General features: G+C 34.3%; 1 protein-coding gene across 1 annotated transcript; it reads right to left on the bottom strand.

The window, feature by feature from the left end:
• Positions 1-7150: 7150 nt before the first annotated feature.
• LOC134722853 (uncharacterized) lies at positions 7151-9808 on the bottom strand. The gene has a single exon (XM_063586484.1). The coding sequence runs from the start codon at positions 9806-9808 to the stop codon at positions 7151-7153; it is 2658 nt and encodes an 885-aa protein (XP_063442554.1).
• Positions 9809-14704: the final 4896 nt, after the last annotated feature.

The following is a 14704-nucleotide window of genomic DNA, read 5'->3' as shown; positions in this document are numbered from 1 at the left end:
AATTATCAAAAGTACCAGGATAATAATTCAATACGCCAGACGCGCGTTTCGTCTACATAAGACTCATCAGTGACGCTTACATAAAAATACTTATAAAGCCAAAAAAGTACAAAGTTAAGGAGCATTGAGGATCTAAAATTCCAAAACGTTGTGCCAAATACGGCATGTGCAAATTTACATGTGATAGAATGGAAATTGAATTCCATTTTTTAAGAATTGTAAGGATTAAACGCCTTTTTAGTGAATTTAAAACTGTATGACCTGGACCAAGTCACTCACAAACACATCATAAATTAAAGTCCTTCTGATTTTCTGATGCTAGAATAAAGCACGGGCACGTCCACTCTGTGTTTTGTTAATTGTAATAATATATGTTTCCATCTTAGAAAGTTAATCCTTTTTCAAGTGATGTTATAGTTATCGCTTCTGTTGTTCTAGTACTGTTCAATCACTGTCCACGGTTATGGGGATGGTTGGGATCCTGCTAACATGTTAAGCCCCGACACATTATGTGTCTATGTGCCTGTCCCAAGTTTGGAGTCTGTTATTCAGTGATTATGATAATCGTTTATTGCTGTGTTGCATATTTATGTTTCGTTATTTTTTTTGTACATTATTTAGGCCGATAGTTTTCTCCATGAATTGTTCAAATATATGTCATCCAAAGACAGGAAAAATCGCGATATCAATAACGAAACACACAAGCATAAATCGACAAGCCTGCACTGACAACAAAAGTGTGCGTTGCAGAAGTCCCCTCTACATTTTGATAGTATGTTTTTTTCAAAGATCCAGCATTAATTTTAACATTGAGTATACATGACATGTTGGCCACTGGTAATCAATTTTTTACCGATTAATCATTATAAATAGGAAGATCGAACAATCATAAAATATATAAACTGACATGTCCTAGTCCAAACGAGAGTTAAAAGCAGTCTCATCGAAACTTGAATTTGCTAAGACATTTTATGTAATAAACCCTATGAAATTTTGGCTGAAGGTACATAATGATTTGATTTACACATGTATAAGAACCCTTTGGATATTTTATATAACATGTGATTTTGATCTTTCGATGATGTAAGCGAATTGTATCCGTACAGCCTTCCTTGTTTGTCAAATGTAATTTCTAATCAGTTGTTAGATTTTCATTTTCGATGTCCATTGCTTACTGTCAGGTCCGCATTAGTAATATTTCAATGGAAACTTTATAATGATATCAATGCGCTCATCTGTTTACAATGTTTGTCATGATGTTATTGTGTTAGAGCCAAACCTACATTGACAACACGATTTTGTTGATACATTTGTAAAACGAACTTGTACAGTCACAAAAGGGAGATTTATGGAGCTTTGAAACTCTGATTTAGGTTCCATTCCCATTCTACGAAAATTACATGCAGATTTAATTAACACATGATGAAGAACCCTTTGGATATTTTTATACCATAGGCTGTTAAACTACAAGTGACATTGGTGAACCGGATCAAGTACTAACTTCCTTATGTGTCAAATGCTATACATAACGAATGATGTAAACGACGTTGAAGGTGAGATTTTTATTTCTTTTAGTTTTGATTTCGTTTTGAATTAAATATCAACCTTACTAATAACTCATCTGATTTGCATTGATCATGTTAACTAATAAATCGTGTTGACATGTTTTCACCTTTTGTTTAACTAAATATATTCTGTAGAAAGAAAACAATATGTTCTATTTTTTTTACCAATTAAAACATTGTCTTTTTAGCTAATTTTTATTTATTTGAATTGCTGAAGGTATTTTCCGATGATGATAGCAGGATAAACCTAGTGCTTTAAATTCAGAAATTACTGCGTGCATTTATAGTTACGATTCGGTCATTTTAAACTTAAATGCGATTTTATGTTTTACAATTTTGATACATTCCTGTGTTATTGATTAAAAATATTTCAAAATGTTTAAATTAATGTGTCCACAACTCTGTCGCATTGTTGGCAATAAGAAAAACCTCGCAATAATTTCTGAATTTATTATATGATACATGTAGGCTTGAAACTTGATCAAATAGCAAATAGATGACTTCATGACTTTGCGCACCAGATTATTCAAATGAGAAATTTATTGAAGTACAGAACATGCCACTATTTTATCACCTGTAAATATTAGATATTTATCCAATATTTTTCGTTTTTATAAGAGGTTATTCATTAATATCAATTAATAATTAAATTTTGGATGTAACGCGTTTTCTGATTGGCTGACGTCGTTTTGTTTATCATATCATAGACATAATTTTGTCACGTGACCATGATGTCATCAACGCTACGCGCGTTATTCAGTGTGCACCACATTTTTCTATGTTATTTCTTCATAGACAGAAAAATATTACAGTCATTCCTGAAATAATGAAAATAAAACATATATATTATTTTTAATTTATGATCAGGTTCATAAACGTTATTATCGGGTTGAAGGAGGGCACATGTGTCAAATTGAGCAAAATGAGTTGGATGAAAAAAAAAGAAAAATGTAAGTCTTTATACATTTCATGATTTCCTCCTTTAATCTAAACAGCGATCTTAAATTGATATACATTTGACTGATATGAGCGCGAACTACATAAGTTTGGCATTGTAATTTACAGTGCAGAAATGAACAGCTAAACGATAAAGATAATGTTGATTATTTTTTATATGCAGAGTATAGGTATATACTTTAAAGAGGGATCATGACCTTTTACGAGATGTCGGGATCGGGTGTTTTTAAGCTCTGGAAATCGGGATTAATCCTATCGGGATCCGGAAATTCTTTTTTCGAATTTTGGAATGTCGGGATTTAAATTTCTTCAAATTCGGGACCACGGGCTTTAATGTTTTTAAGCCCGGGATTTCACGACCAGGACTCCTCCGATCCTCCCTCCCTTTCTCTCTTTAAACTAAATCAAATAAACCATATACATATTTGTGTCATCTACATTTTATTAGTTTGTACAATTTATTACTTGTACAATATTTTCGTAAAAAGGAATTGCTATCATGATGCTATCATACAAGTTACTACTAATTGTCAACTGACTCATTGTTGCCCCTTTAAAGTCAATTTTCAAAAATGTTTTGTAAATGTTAGTATTTTTTACGACAATCATCTCCTCTGAATCTACTATGACAGAGTTAAATATGCCACACTCATTATCAAGTATCTAGTTTATCAAAGGTGTCCAATGCGCCTGCCAACCAACATGGCTAAAAAAGAACATACACATGTAGGGGTAAATGCAGTTTTTGGGCTTCAGTTATATCTCTGGAACTAAAGCAAAAGTATAATGGTGGCATTATTGTATGCATCAACTATCAAAACAAAATATCAGGTAAGATTCACATGTTCATTGGAGCCTCTAGTTTTTGTTATATGAATAATATTTTATTCAAATGACGATGATTAGTTTGGTTTTGTGTGTGTTTCATGTATAGTAATCTCATGTGTATCTTATGTCTTTGTGTTGATATGTTTCGATATTTAAGACCTGTGTTAACGACCAGTTCAAATGGAATATATATGATATGGCGACTGTATTAACCGGACAATATATAATGCATTTTAAGCCATTTGTTAATACTTGTTTCTTTTTTTGTTTCAGGGTTAGTAATTCCGTGCATAGTCTGTATCGTTGTGTTGATATTTTTTTTGTTTTACACGGCTACAAACACGTCCAATTATTTCGAAATTTTTAATTATCAGTTTTACGTACTTAAAGACAGCAACTCGACGAGCAAGTACTCATCAAACAAATTAGGAAAAAACATTCTAGAATCAACCAAAACGTTTATGAAGCAAGTGAATTATTCGTCTACTACTACAAGGTTGCAAACATCGACTATGAATCCGACACTTGGCAATCTCAGTCATTGTTTATGTCCGATCTTTATGAATGGCTTCGGAAACCAGATGTTTCAATTTGCGTCAAACTTTGGTATTGCGATGTCTAAAGGTATGCGGATAATTGTCTCGAAACATTCAGAGGTCAATCTTGTATTCAAACTCCATGACATCGATATTTGGGATAACATAAACATATGTAACAAATTTACTGTACGAAGAGAAAAACAGGCTTGTGCATATGAACCAAATCTGATTAACTTTCCCAATTCTAACAATTCAAGAATTTTTCCATGTCTACAATCTTGGAAATATTTTTATGATTCTAGAATTGAACTGAAGAAACAATTCACATTTAGAGATCGCATTCGTCAAGAAGCAGAAAATAATATAAATCAAATAATCAAACGACTCGATATAAGATCCGCAAGGAATATAACTCTTGTCGGTGTTCATATACGCCGTGGAGACATGGTAAATCATGGATTAGGTTTTAATGTAGCAACATCACAATATTTGACGAAGGCCATGCACTATTTCAATTCCAAATATCAAAATGTAAAATTTATTATATCATCTTTAGACGTACCATGGACTAAAGCTAATATACCTAACCACACAAATATTATATATACATCTTATCCGAAAAGGGAGATAGTTGTAGCTACTTTAGCATTATGTAATCATACAATAACAACAGTCGGGTCGTTTGGATGGTGGATAGGATGGCTCACGGGAGGAGAAGTCACATATTTCAAATGGCCCGCAAAAGAAGGATCTTTCTTACGAACACAGTACAGCAAGGATTATTCTGATTTTTTCTACCCTGGATGGATTGGAATGTGAACGATTCCCGACGATTGAAATACCTAAAACATTTGAAGTCATCCGATATATGTTAACTCTTCCCCGAAAAGAATATCAGTTGACAGAGGTTTCTTTACCACTGAAAAATATTTTATTGATCAGTGTTCCATGCTGTCTTTTTCTTTTCTGAGTTATTTCCTCCGTTGTAAAACCGAGACAGAAGCTACTAATTGGACATTCAAACTCCTATGGAAGATTTACTGACAAACTAAACAAATCTATCACCATAATGCACCAGTTAATAAAAACAGTTTGAAGTATTCTTCAACCCGCGCGGGATTTTTTTAGTAATTTGACATAGTAATATGACATGTCACTTGATTCATGTCACTACATAAAAAGACCCTAGGAGATATAAAAAGATGATGATTTTTTTCATGTTTTTCTAAAATTGTCCATGTAGACTATATCGTTATGTCGTAGGTGTGACATTCCTTAAATATTTGTTTTTGAATGGCATGAGCTTAAAATTGTTCTATTTTATTAAACCTGACCACTACATTTCTCAACAATTAGAGCTATGAAGTTTGAAAAGAGGGACTAAAGATACCAGAGAGCCAGACAAACTCGTAAATTGACTAAAAATAAAAAAGATTAACAGACAAATAATAGTACAGAAGTCAAACTTAGAAGACTAAGCAACACGAACTTCATTGAAACATTACAATTAATAAAGTGTTCAATATCATAAGGATGGGTGTGAAGTTAGAAGCCGGTTCGTTATTCGATATTCAATATCCAACAGGCTGCTAGTAGTCGGTTGGTTATTCAAATTTTAAAATCATCAAATTAAAAATAATATTTGATAACATTAAAGGCATGATTTTTATAGTTGAAAGGAGCGAAAAGATGCTTAGGAAATCGTCTTATTACCCAATCAAGTTGTCTTAAACTCTCGTTGTCCTCGAATATAAACCCTTAATAATTAATGCTTAAGTAACTTGCATATTTGTCTTTATGAAAGAAACAAACACAAAAATACTGAACTCAAAGGAAAATTCAAAAAGGATAATCAAAAATCAAAAGGAAAAATCAAAAGTCAAAACACATCAAACGAATGGATAAAAACTGTCATATTCCTGACTTGGTACAGGCATTTTCTAATGTAGAAAATATGCATGATTGAACCTGGTTTTATAGCTAGCTAAACCTCTCACTTGTATGACAGTCGCATCAAATTCCATTAAGGTGTCAACGATGCATGATGATATATTGTTTTTTTTTCTCAATAAAACCACGCCAAAAATGTTATTTTATATCTAAAATTTCTTAAAACAAAAACACACAACCGATCACTCTAATACATAGTGGGTCTCATCGGGGTCTAAGCGTGACGTGGGAATGCCGATTTTTCGTAAGCGTGACACGGGAAAGTCAAAATATTGTGCCGTGAAAACGGGAATTAAGGTCTAGAGAGACACGGGAAATTGCAAAAAATGCTTAGGTACATAGTATAAGCGGGATACGGGAATCTGACAAAACAGTAAAGGGGATCCAGAACTGAACCCCTAATGAGACCCTCCTAAATATGGAAATATAAATAGAAATAAATATGGAAAGCCTAAAAAACAGAAATATATAGTGAAACCCTACCTGAGACCGCTTAAATGAGGTTGAAAGCCACCTGGTCTTTATAAGTCCATAAAATTCGAGTATATATAAAGGTTGTATCAAAAGGATTTCCGAAAATAATGTCATCTTCAATATCTACGGAAGGCTTTGATGGTCACTTTTCAGCTAAAAATTGTCAAAATTTCAGGACAAAGGGCACAGGGCACTTGTGAGAGCCCCATGATCTCTCAATCTTTCTAATATTATGCAGACATTTAAATAATAGTTAGATACAAACGTGACTAAATTATAAAGAAAACCTACCTGAGACAGCTTAAATGAGGGTGAGACTCCCCTAGTCTTTCAATGTCCATACAATTCAACTAGATCATAGACACTGTATATATAAAAGTTGTATCATGAGCCTCCGTAGATATCAAAGATGACTATAGATGATATAACGATATAACAACAACTATTCAGCCATTACATTTTATATAGAAGTTCGTATTTCCGCCCAAAGCGACGTCACTGACAATACGACGTCGACAATAAACGTACAATAGTTGGAACGTTATGTTCCCGCGATAATCTCAACATACTGGGGCCGCGAAAAAGTAAAAATTATCACAAATTTCTAAAATTCTCAATTGTCCATTGATAAATCGTTTCACTGATAAATAACTGTCCATCAATGGATAATAATACTTTGAAATTGTCTCTCGCGTTGTGTTTTTCTTTGTAGTACTGAGCAAATCATATAAAAACGGAAATTACATTTAGCGATTAAATTCAATTAAAGTCTCTCATGAAATAAAATAAAATTCAACTTTGCACTAAACATGTAATTGTTTATGTTCATCGATTACATCACTGGTGAATCCACTTCTGTATCGTCTCTCGGGCTTTTAGGCTAGCTTTTCGTTTCGGTCTGTTTTCCATATGTTCCTGTTCATCAATTGGAACGTTAGAATTGTTTGTCATCGTTTGTGTTACTTTCAACGGATATAATTTTGCGATCGGTCTTGTAGTTTCTCTTGTGTTGGTCCTAAGAAATTCACGTAACAACATATGGTATTCGGATTTCCATCTTTTCCTTTTTCTGCAGTTGTTAACTATTCTGATACGAGTGGTGCTCGATTTCCTATGTACTGGATGATCAGGATTGGCTTTTCTTGAAATTTCTGATGTTTCAGTCACCTTCTTCCTGAATCGCCGTCCTTTCTGTTCTTGTATAATTTCTCCGTACCCATTCAACATATCTGGGGTTTTAATGAGGTTTGTAGTGACGTTTTGTGTCCTTTTTTTCCTAACGGTTGAATTTGTAGGTAATTCATCAGAGTTTTCTTTCCATGCTAACCTAGCGAAGGCTTTAATATATGTATTATCTTCTTCGATCTCCTTACTATTGATTCCTATAGACTCCGAATTCCAAAGTTTCTCTGGATTGTATTCAACAGCAACGTGTGAAATATTAAGCGTGTGATCGTTCGACGTGTTCAACTCTTTACCGTATGTAGGTCCTGAAAGCAAATATCCGATCTTAGATTTCACGGCTGTCGGACCGTTTCCACGTACTACATGATCTTCTACAATGTCCCAGTAGTGATCTGCGCCTACTAGCAACGATATCTGGAATGAATCTTGCTCTGTCGTCGTGTGCGCTAACTTTAAACCACGTAAATATTCATATTTCGTATCAATGTTACTCATTTGATTCTGTAGAGGCAAAGCGATGAAAGGTACTATCAGTACTTTGATTGGCATTACGTGTCCTGCATCGGTTTTCAGGTAGACTGTTGTGATTTCTAAATGTCTCGCGGTTTTCTCTTTACCTTCAAATGCCGATAACTGTATAATTTCTGTTCCCTCTATCTGTAAGTGAAGTTTATTCGCTACTTCCTGCGTTAAAAACGATCTTTGCGCTCCTTCGTCAAGGAGAATGTTCGTATCCATAAAGTGTTGGTTCGCTCCAACTTGTGTTACGGCGGTTTTCAACAGTACATTTGATCGTGATTCTTTCGATTTTGAAAACAAAATGGTAGTATCTTGTTCCGTTGTATGACTATCATTTACGAGGTGAACGTTTGTCGAATTCAAAGATGACGGGTTTGGCGGGTTTAGAGGGTTGCTGCTCTGGTTATCATGTGCGCGGAAATTCGTATGCGTTGAAGTATTACCTCCATTTCTATCGCTTTCTTCATTACCACGTATTATGTCGTTTGTTTTGTGGGCATTACATAAGCTTGTATGGTGTTTTCTGTTACAATATTTGCATGTATTCTCAGATTTACATTCGTTAAGTCTGTGGTTACCAAGGCAGTTAAAGCATAACCTATCTCGTTTTACTACGTCCATGCGGGATTCCGTGTCGGTTATATTACTGCAATAAGTAGGTGCGTGTATTTCATGACAGAAAACGCAAGGTCTTGTGTCAATATTCTTGAAAGATTTGGACTTTGCCGAGTTCGCTCCGGCAAAGAAAGACGATGTTGTGGGCAAATGGTTTGTCGACTCTAACTCTTGTCCTGCGTCCATTATATTGATCTCATTTAAAATGCTTTTACGGAGGTCCCGTAATACCCAAGTTTGTATTCTATGTTCTCGCGCGAGATGTTGTCTGACTTCCCCGGGTAATTTCTTCATAATAATCGGAACAAGTAGAGTGCCGTATGTTTCTTGTGTCTGACCTAAAGCTTCTAATCCCCTGACGTAACTTTCCATTTTATCATAAAAACTTCGTAAGCTTGTAAGTTGATTTCTAGGCGAAGGGATTTTTAATAATGCCCGCATGTATGCATTTATGATTTTGTCTTGTTGACCGAACCTCTCTTTTAATAGATTTACGGCTTCATCGTAGTTTACATTTGTAAGTGCGAACCCCGCTATAGAATCAAGTGCTTCATATTCTAGCTGTGCTTTCAAGTAATTGAATTTTTGTACATTTGTAAGTGACAAGTTAAGGTGTACGGCCGACTCATATGAGTCCCAGAAAGTTTGCCATTCTAAGATGTTCCCTGAGAATATTGGAAGCGAAAGTTTGGGTAGGCGGTGACTACTGGCTGACGAAAATGTGCTTTGCTGTGTGTTGAACGTATGACTGGCTTGTACAGACGGGTTCTCAAACGACTGTGCGTTGTGTGGGTTGGCTATGTTGTGCGTTGGTACAAACGGTATAGTTTCTGGATTTAATGTGTGGGTTGTTGTATGTGAATCAATTTGACGGGACTGTGGTGTTTGGACATTTTGTATGAACTTACGTATGTGGCGAATCTTTGTTTCCATATCCACTGAATATTCATCTGAATCCACTATCTCATTTTCCACATCTTCCGGTTCTGTTAACTTAAGAATTTGTTCGTTTAAGTCCTCAAACAATGTTTGTTTTTGCACTAGTTTTCCGAGTGTTGCTATAACTTCTTCTTCATCGAAATTCGAATTCTCCTTTGCTTCATCTAATCTTCGGAATAATCTGGTAACAGCGCTTCTGTTCCCCGATCGGACTGATTTCAATTTTACGAGATCCATTGGTCAAGGCACCATAAATATAGATGATAAAACGATATAACAACAACTATTCAGCCATTACATTTTATATAGAAGTTCGTATTTCCGCCCAAAGCGACGTCACTGACAATACGACGTCGACAAAAAACGTACAATAGTTGGAACGTTATGTTCCCGCGATAATCTCAACAATGACATTATTCTGGGAAATCCTTCTGATACAACCTTTATATATACAGTTTATGATTTAGTTGAATATGACTTGTGTACATTGAAAGACCAGGGGGTATCACCCTCATTTAAGCGGTCTCAGGTAGATTTTCACTATAAATTTTAAATATCCAACTGGCACATTGGGCGCTCCGTATACACGGAAGACAAAAAGTGTACCCAAATTCCTTTGAGTCACGTTTGTATCTACTTATTAACTAAATGTCTGCATAATATGAGAAATATTGAGAGATCAGAGGGCTCTCATCATTTCCCTGTGCTCTTTGTCATTAAATTTTGACATTTTTTCAGCTAAAAAGTGACAATGTCAACCCTCCGTAGATATCGAAGATGACATTATTCTAGGAAATCCTTCTGATACAGCCTTTATATATACAGTGTCTATGATTTAGTAGAATTTTTTGGACATTGAAACACCAGGGGGGTCTCATCCTCATTTAAGCGGTCTCACGTAGATTTTCACTATATATTTCTCTTTTGGGCTTTCCTTAAAGATTTCTATTTATATTCCAAAATGTGTCTTGCGTGATCGGTTTTACTTTTTGTTTTAAGAAATTCAAATATAAAAGTACACCTTCGAATTTCTTTTATTGAAAAAAAATCCATATTACATAAAGACAAATACATTGTATGCTAGTTAGAAAAGGGTTTATATTGGAGAACAACGATAATTTACGGCATTTGGAAGAGGTCATGAAACGATTTTCTACATATCTTATCAGTCCTCTTAACTGTGAAAATCTTGCTTTAATGTTATTAAGTATTTCTTCTTTTTTTTATGATTTTTCAACAAAATTTTGAATATCGAATAACGAATAACGAACCGGCTGCTAACTTCACATACATTAAATAAATCTAAAATATCATGGTTTATAAACACCATCACTTACATATTTTCCTTCGCTTTAAAAACGACCAAATACATTTGATTTCAACATCACTATTTTCTTAATCTCAATTTTGCTGAAGTATATTCATGCATATGTAGGAAGCATTATAGAGGGTTGTAATTCCATGTACCGTCAGTCGTCAAACGTTCATTTTCGACTACCTTTAGTGTCAAATTGGTTACAATGTTACCGTGATTCGTCAGAGAACTCAAATTAAAATAATTATCGTTCCGTTATTTTTGGAAACAATTAAGGGTAAGTCGTCAAATTCAGTCGATTTTTTCAATCTGCTAAAAGAAAGTGTACATATAAACGTGATGCACAAACAAATATCGTTAACATCATATTTGGCAAGAGTTTTAAATGTTATACGTCATGTAGGAACCCCCATTAATACCCTCAATATACTTGTCTAGTTTTGATGTTGCATATTGTTGGAATACCATTTCCTATTATAAGTATTTTTCTAATTACTTAAAAAAAAAAAAAAAAAATATTATTTGCTTTAATGTAAAATCTCAGTCTAAGAACTTCTGATCGCGGGGCAGACATACTGGATAAGTTTTTTTTCTTTCTATTGTATATGAAATAACATGTGCAGTAAACATCAAGGCAACAGCATTGTCGGTTTTCAGACAACTCATGTGTTTCCTTGAAAATGTAGCTGTTTTATAAAAAAGATCTTATAAATATTTTTAATTTTAATTTCTTGTGTACAACTTGGAGTTTAGTATGGCGTTCATTATCACTAAACTTTTTATTTAGGGACCAGCTGAAGGACGCGTCCAGGTGCGGGAATTTCTCGCTGCATTAACGACCTGTTGGTGACCTTCTGTTGTTGTCTGTTCTATAGTCGGATTGTTGTCTCTTTGACACATTCCCCATTTCCATTCTCAATTTTAACATGATTTTTATACTCACAGCTAGGGAGTAAATGTCTTGTATATCAACGGCACTTGTTCTACAGTTAGAATACATCTGTCAGTTAATTTACAGATTTTTTTAAAAGAAAAAATAAAGCAGTTCCCTAAGAAATTAACAATAAGGATCGGTTGAGAAAAAAACTTAACAACAAAATTGTAAAGCTGCCCTCACGTGAACGTTTAATTTAAATGTAGGATATTGCAGCAGCGCCTACATGAGCTGTATAAATCTCTGGTTTGATACGATAGTCTACGGAGTGTGTTTTCTAACATGGTTTCACTAATAAGTTTCTGTCAACTATGATACTATAGAAGCAACGGTGTAAAGTGGTAAAATTGAAACATATCCCTGTGGAAATCCTACGTACGCCTACACAAGCTGGTAAAATGAAATAAATATGCGCTATAGATGACCACATATATGTTTCCATTGATGCCTCCGCAATCCCGCCTTCGATTCTTTGGGAAATAATCGAATGAGATTGCATTTGTCGAACATTATTTTGTAAAACAGGATCTGGTTTCCTTTCCGGATCACCAGTTATGAATCCAATGGTATGATGGGGTTCAGTCTATAATTGTTTTTATTTTTGCGTACTATAAATGTTTTGGTGACATGTTCGCCTGTTCTTGTCTTTCGTAATTTGCCATTGTATTCTCTGTTTCCCTGCAACTATATATATTTAAAGGTCCCTTTAATATCTTCATAAAATTGAGAATGGAAATGGGGAATGTATCAAAGAGACAACAACCCGATCATAGAAAAAATAACAGCAGAAGGTCACCAACAGGTCTTCAATGTAACGAGAAATTCCCCTTAACACATATATACTAGTTCAGTGATAATGAACACCATACTAATTTCCAAATTGTACTCAAGAAACTAAAATTAAAATAAAACAAGACTAAAAAAGACCAGAGGCTCCTGACTTGGGACAGGCGCTAAAATGCGGCGGGGTTAAACATGTTTATGAGATCTCAATCCTCCGCCTATTCCTCTAGCCAATGTAGAAAAGTAAACGCATACTAGTAACAATACGTTCCATTAAAATGCAATTCAGCTTGTATTCTATTATCAGTCAGTACAACAAATTAACTTAACTGCATAATTTAAATATATGTCTATAGCATCTGAGAATTCGACCAAACACTAAATCATTAATTAACATATGAACCATGAAGATGAGGTCACATAAATCATGTATGACAAAAATGTTACCATTATTATTATTTTAATTTGAAATTAAAGAAACAACAGTCACGGCTACCTCTGCCTTATTTTCAGAAGTATACATCGAATTTGATATAATTGGTCAACTCAATACCAGAATATATGACAAACGAAGAAAAAGGAAGATATGGTATGATTGTCAATTAGACAACTCTTAACAAGAGACCAAATGCCACACAGAAATTAACAACAATACATTTGTAGGTCACCGTACTACCTTCAACAATGAGCAAAGCCCATACCGCATAGTTCACTATAAAAGGCACCGAAATGACAAATTTAAAATAATTCAAACGAGAAAACTTATTTTCTAATCTTTGTACAAAAAATAAAAGAAAAACAAATATGTAACACATCAACGTTAAACATGTTAGCAGGATTTCAACCCTCCTCTAACATGGGACAGTAGGGAAACAGTACAGCATAAGAACGAACTACAGCCATCAGTTGAAAAAGGCTTAACTTATCAGATGGAGACAGCTATAAATACATATACTAGACAAGTAACAAAAACACAGAGTGGAGGTGGCCGGGTGATTGTTTATCTGAGAGTACTAACAGTTATCTAGAGGGACATGTAAACATTTCGATTATATCATACACCAAATGCAGTTATAACATTGCTTATAGTTCAATGTATCTACGATATGGACATGACTACAAAATGTACACTCAGTTATGGTCAGGTATTTGATAAACATTTCAAGGATCCAGTATATAAGATAGTTATCCTGTACCTGTACTAATATTATGGTCTCTTGATATGTATCCCTTCTACAATATTAATCACATAATTGCAGAAAAAGTTTCTTCTTCTAATCTTGTTTAGATTTCTTAGCTTTTTGATAATCTTATTGGGTATGAATTATAAGATAAAACTCATTTTAGTTCGTGACTCGTTTTGACTTAATTTCAACAGAGCTTTCGGTTAGCAGGTGCAATTTGTTTGTACCTGGAATTTGATACCAGTATCTCATTTAGTCATCAAGGAAAGACAACCACCACAGCACTAATATATACAAGGCATTTTAACCATCACATATTTCTGTAAATCTTTCTTTCTGAATTGTTTTAACAACTTGAAATTTCAACGTTTATACATTTGAACGAATGCAACATCACGACCGGACGGGTACGGTTATTCTGAGAGAGGAATTATTCAGTGCTGGTGATTCGCATCCGATCGGTGATTGCGGATGTAAAAATGTGGAAGATGAATAGAAATACTATCTAACTTTGTTTCGTACAGGTTCAGAGTTCAGTAATCAACACATTGACCCTTTACGCTGTTTAAGTAAGAGTAAAACAAAAGATATCCAGAGCGAGTAAAAAAACCTAACGCAATCCGCTTTCAAGTTTTTGGTATGGTTGACAGTTCTGTGTGATGTAAAAATATTTTTTCAATGGGACTTGAAATTTATACTGCGGAACTTCCCGATTGCCGAAGAATACTATGAATTTCTGCTGAATATGAAAATACGGAGAAGCTAGGTATGCTTACCAATGAGACAATTATAAAGAATATGAATAATACTAGTAGTTCAAATGAAGATCATCAATGGATAAAAGAAAACAAACATGAAAGGCATTAACAAATGACAACCAGTATTTTGATTCAGATGTGAAAAGTTTGAAGACGTGG

This window comes from Mytilus trossulus, chromosome 6, assembly GCF_036588685.1.
Source record: "Mytilus trossulus isolate FHL-02 chromosome 6, PNRI_Mtr1.1.1.hap1, whole genome shotgun sequence".
In the NCBI taxonomy this organism is placed as follows: Eukaryota; Metazoa; Mollusca; class Bivalvia; order Mytilida; family Mytilidae; genus Mytilus; species Mytilus trossulus.
This window is presented reverse-complemented; position numbering and strand designations above follow the sequence as displayed.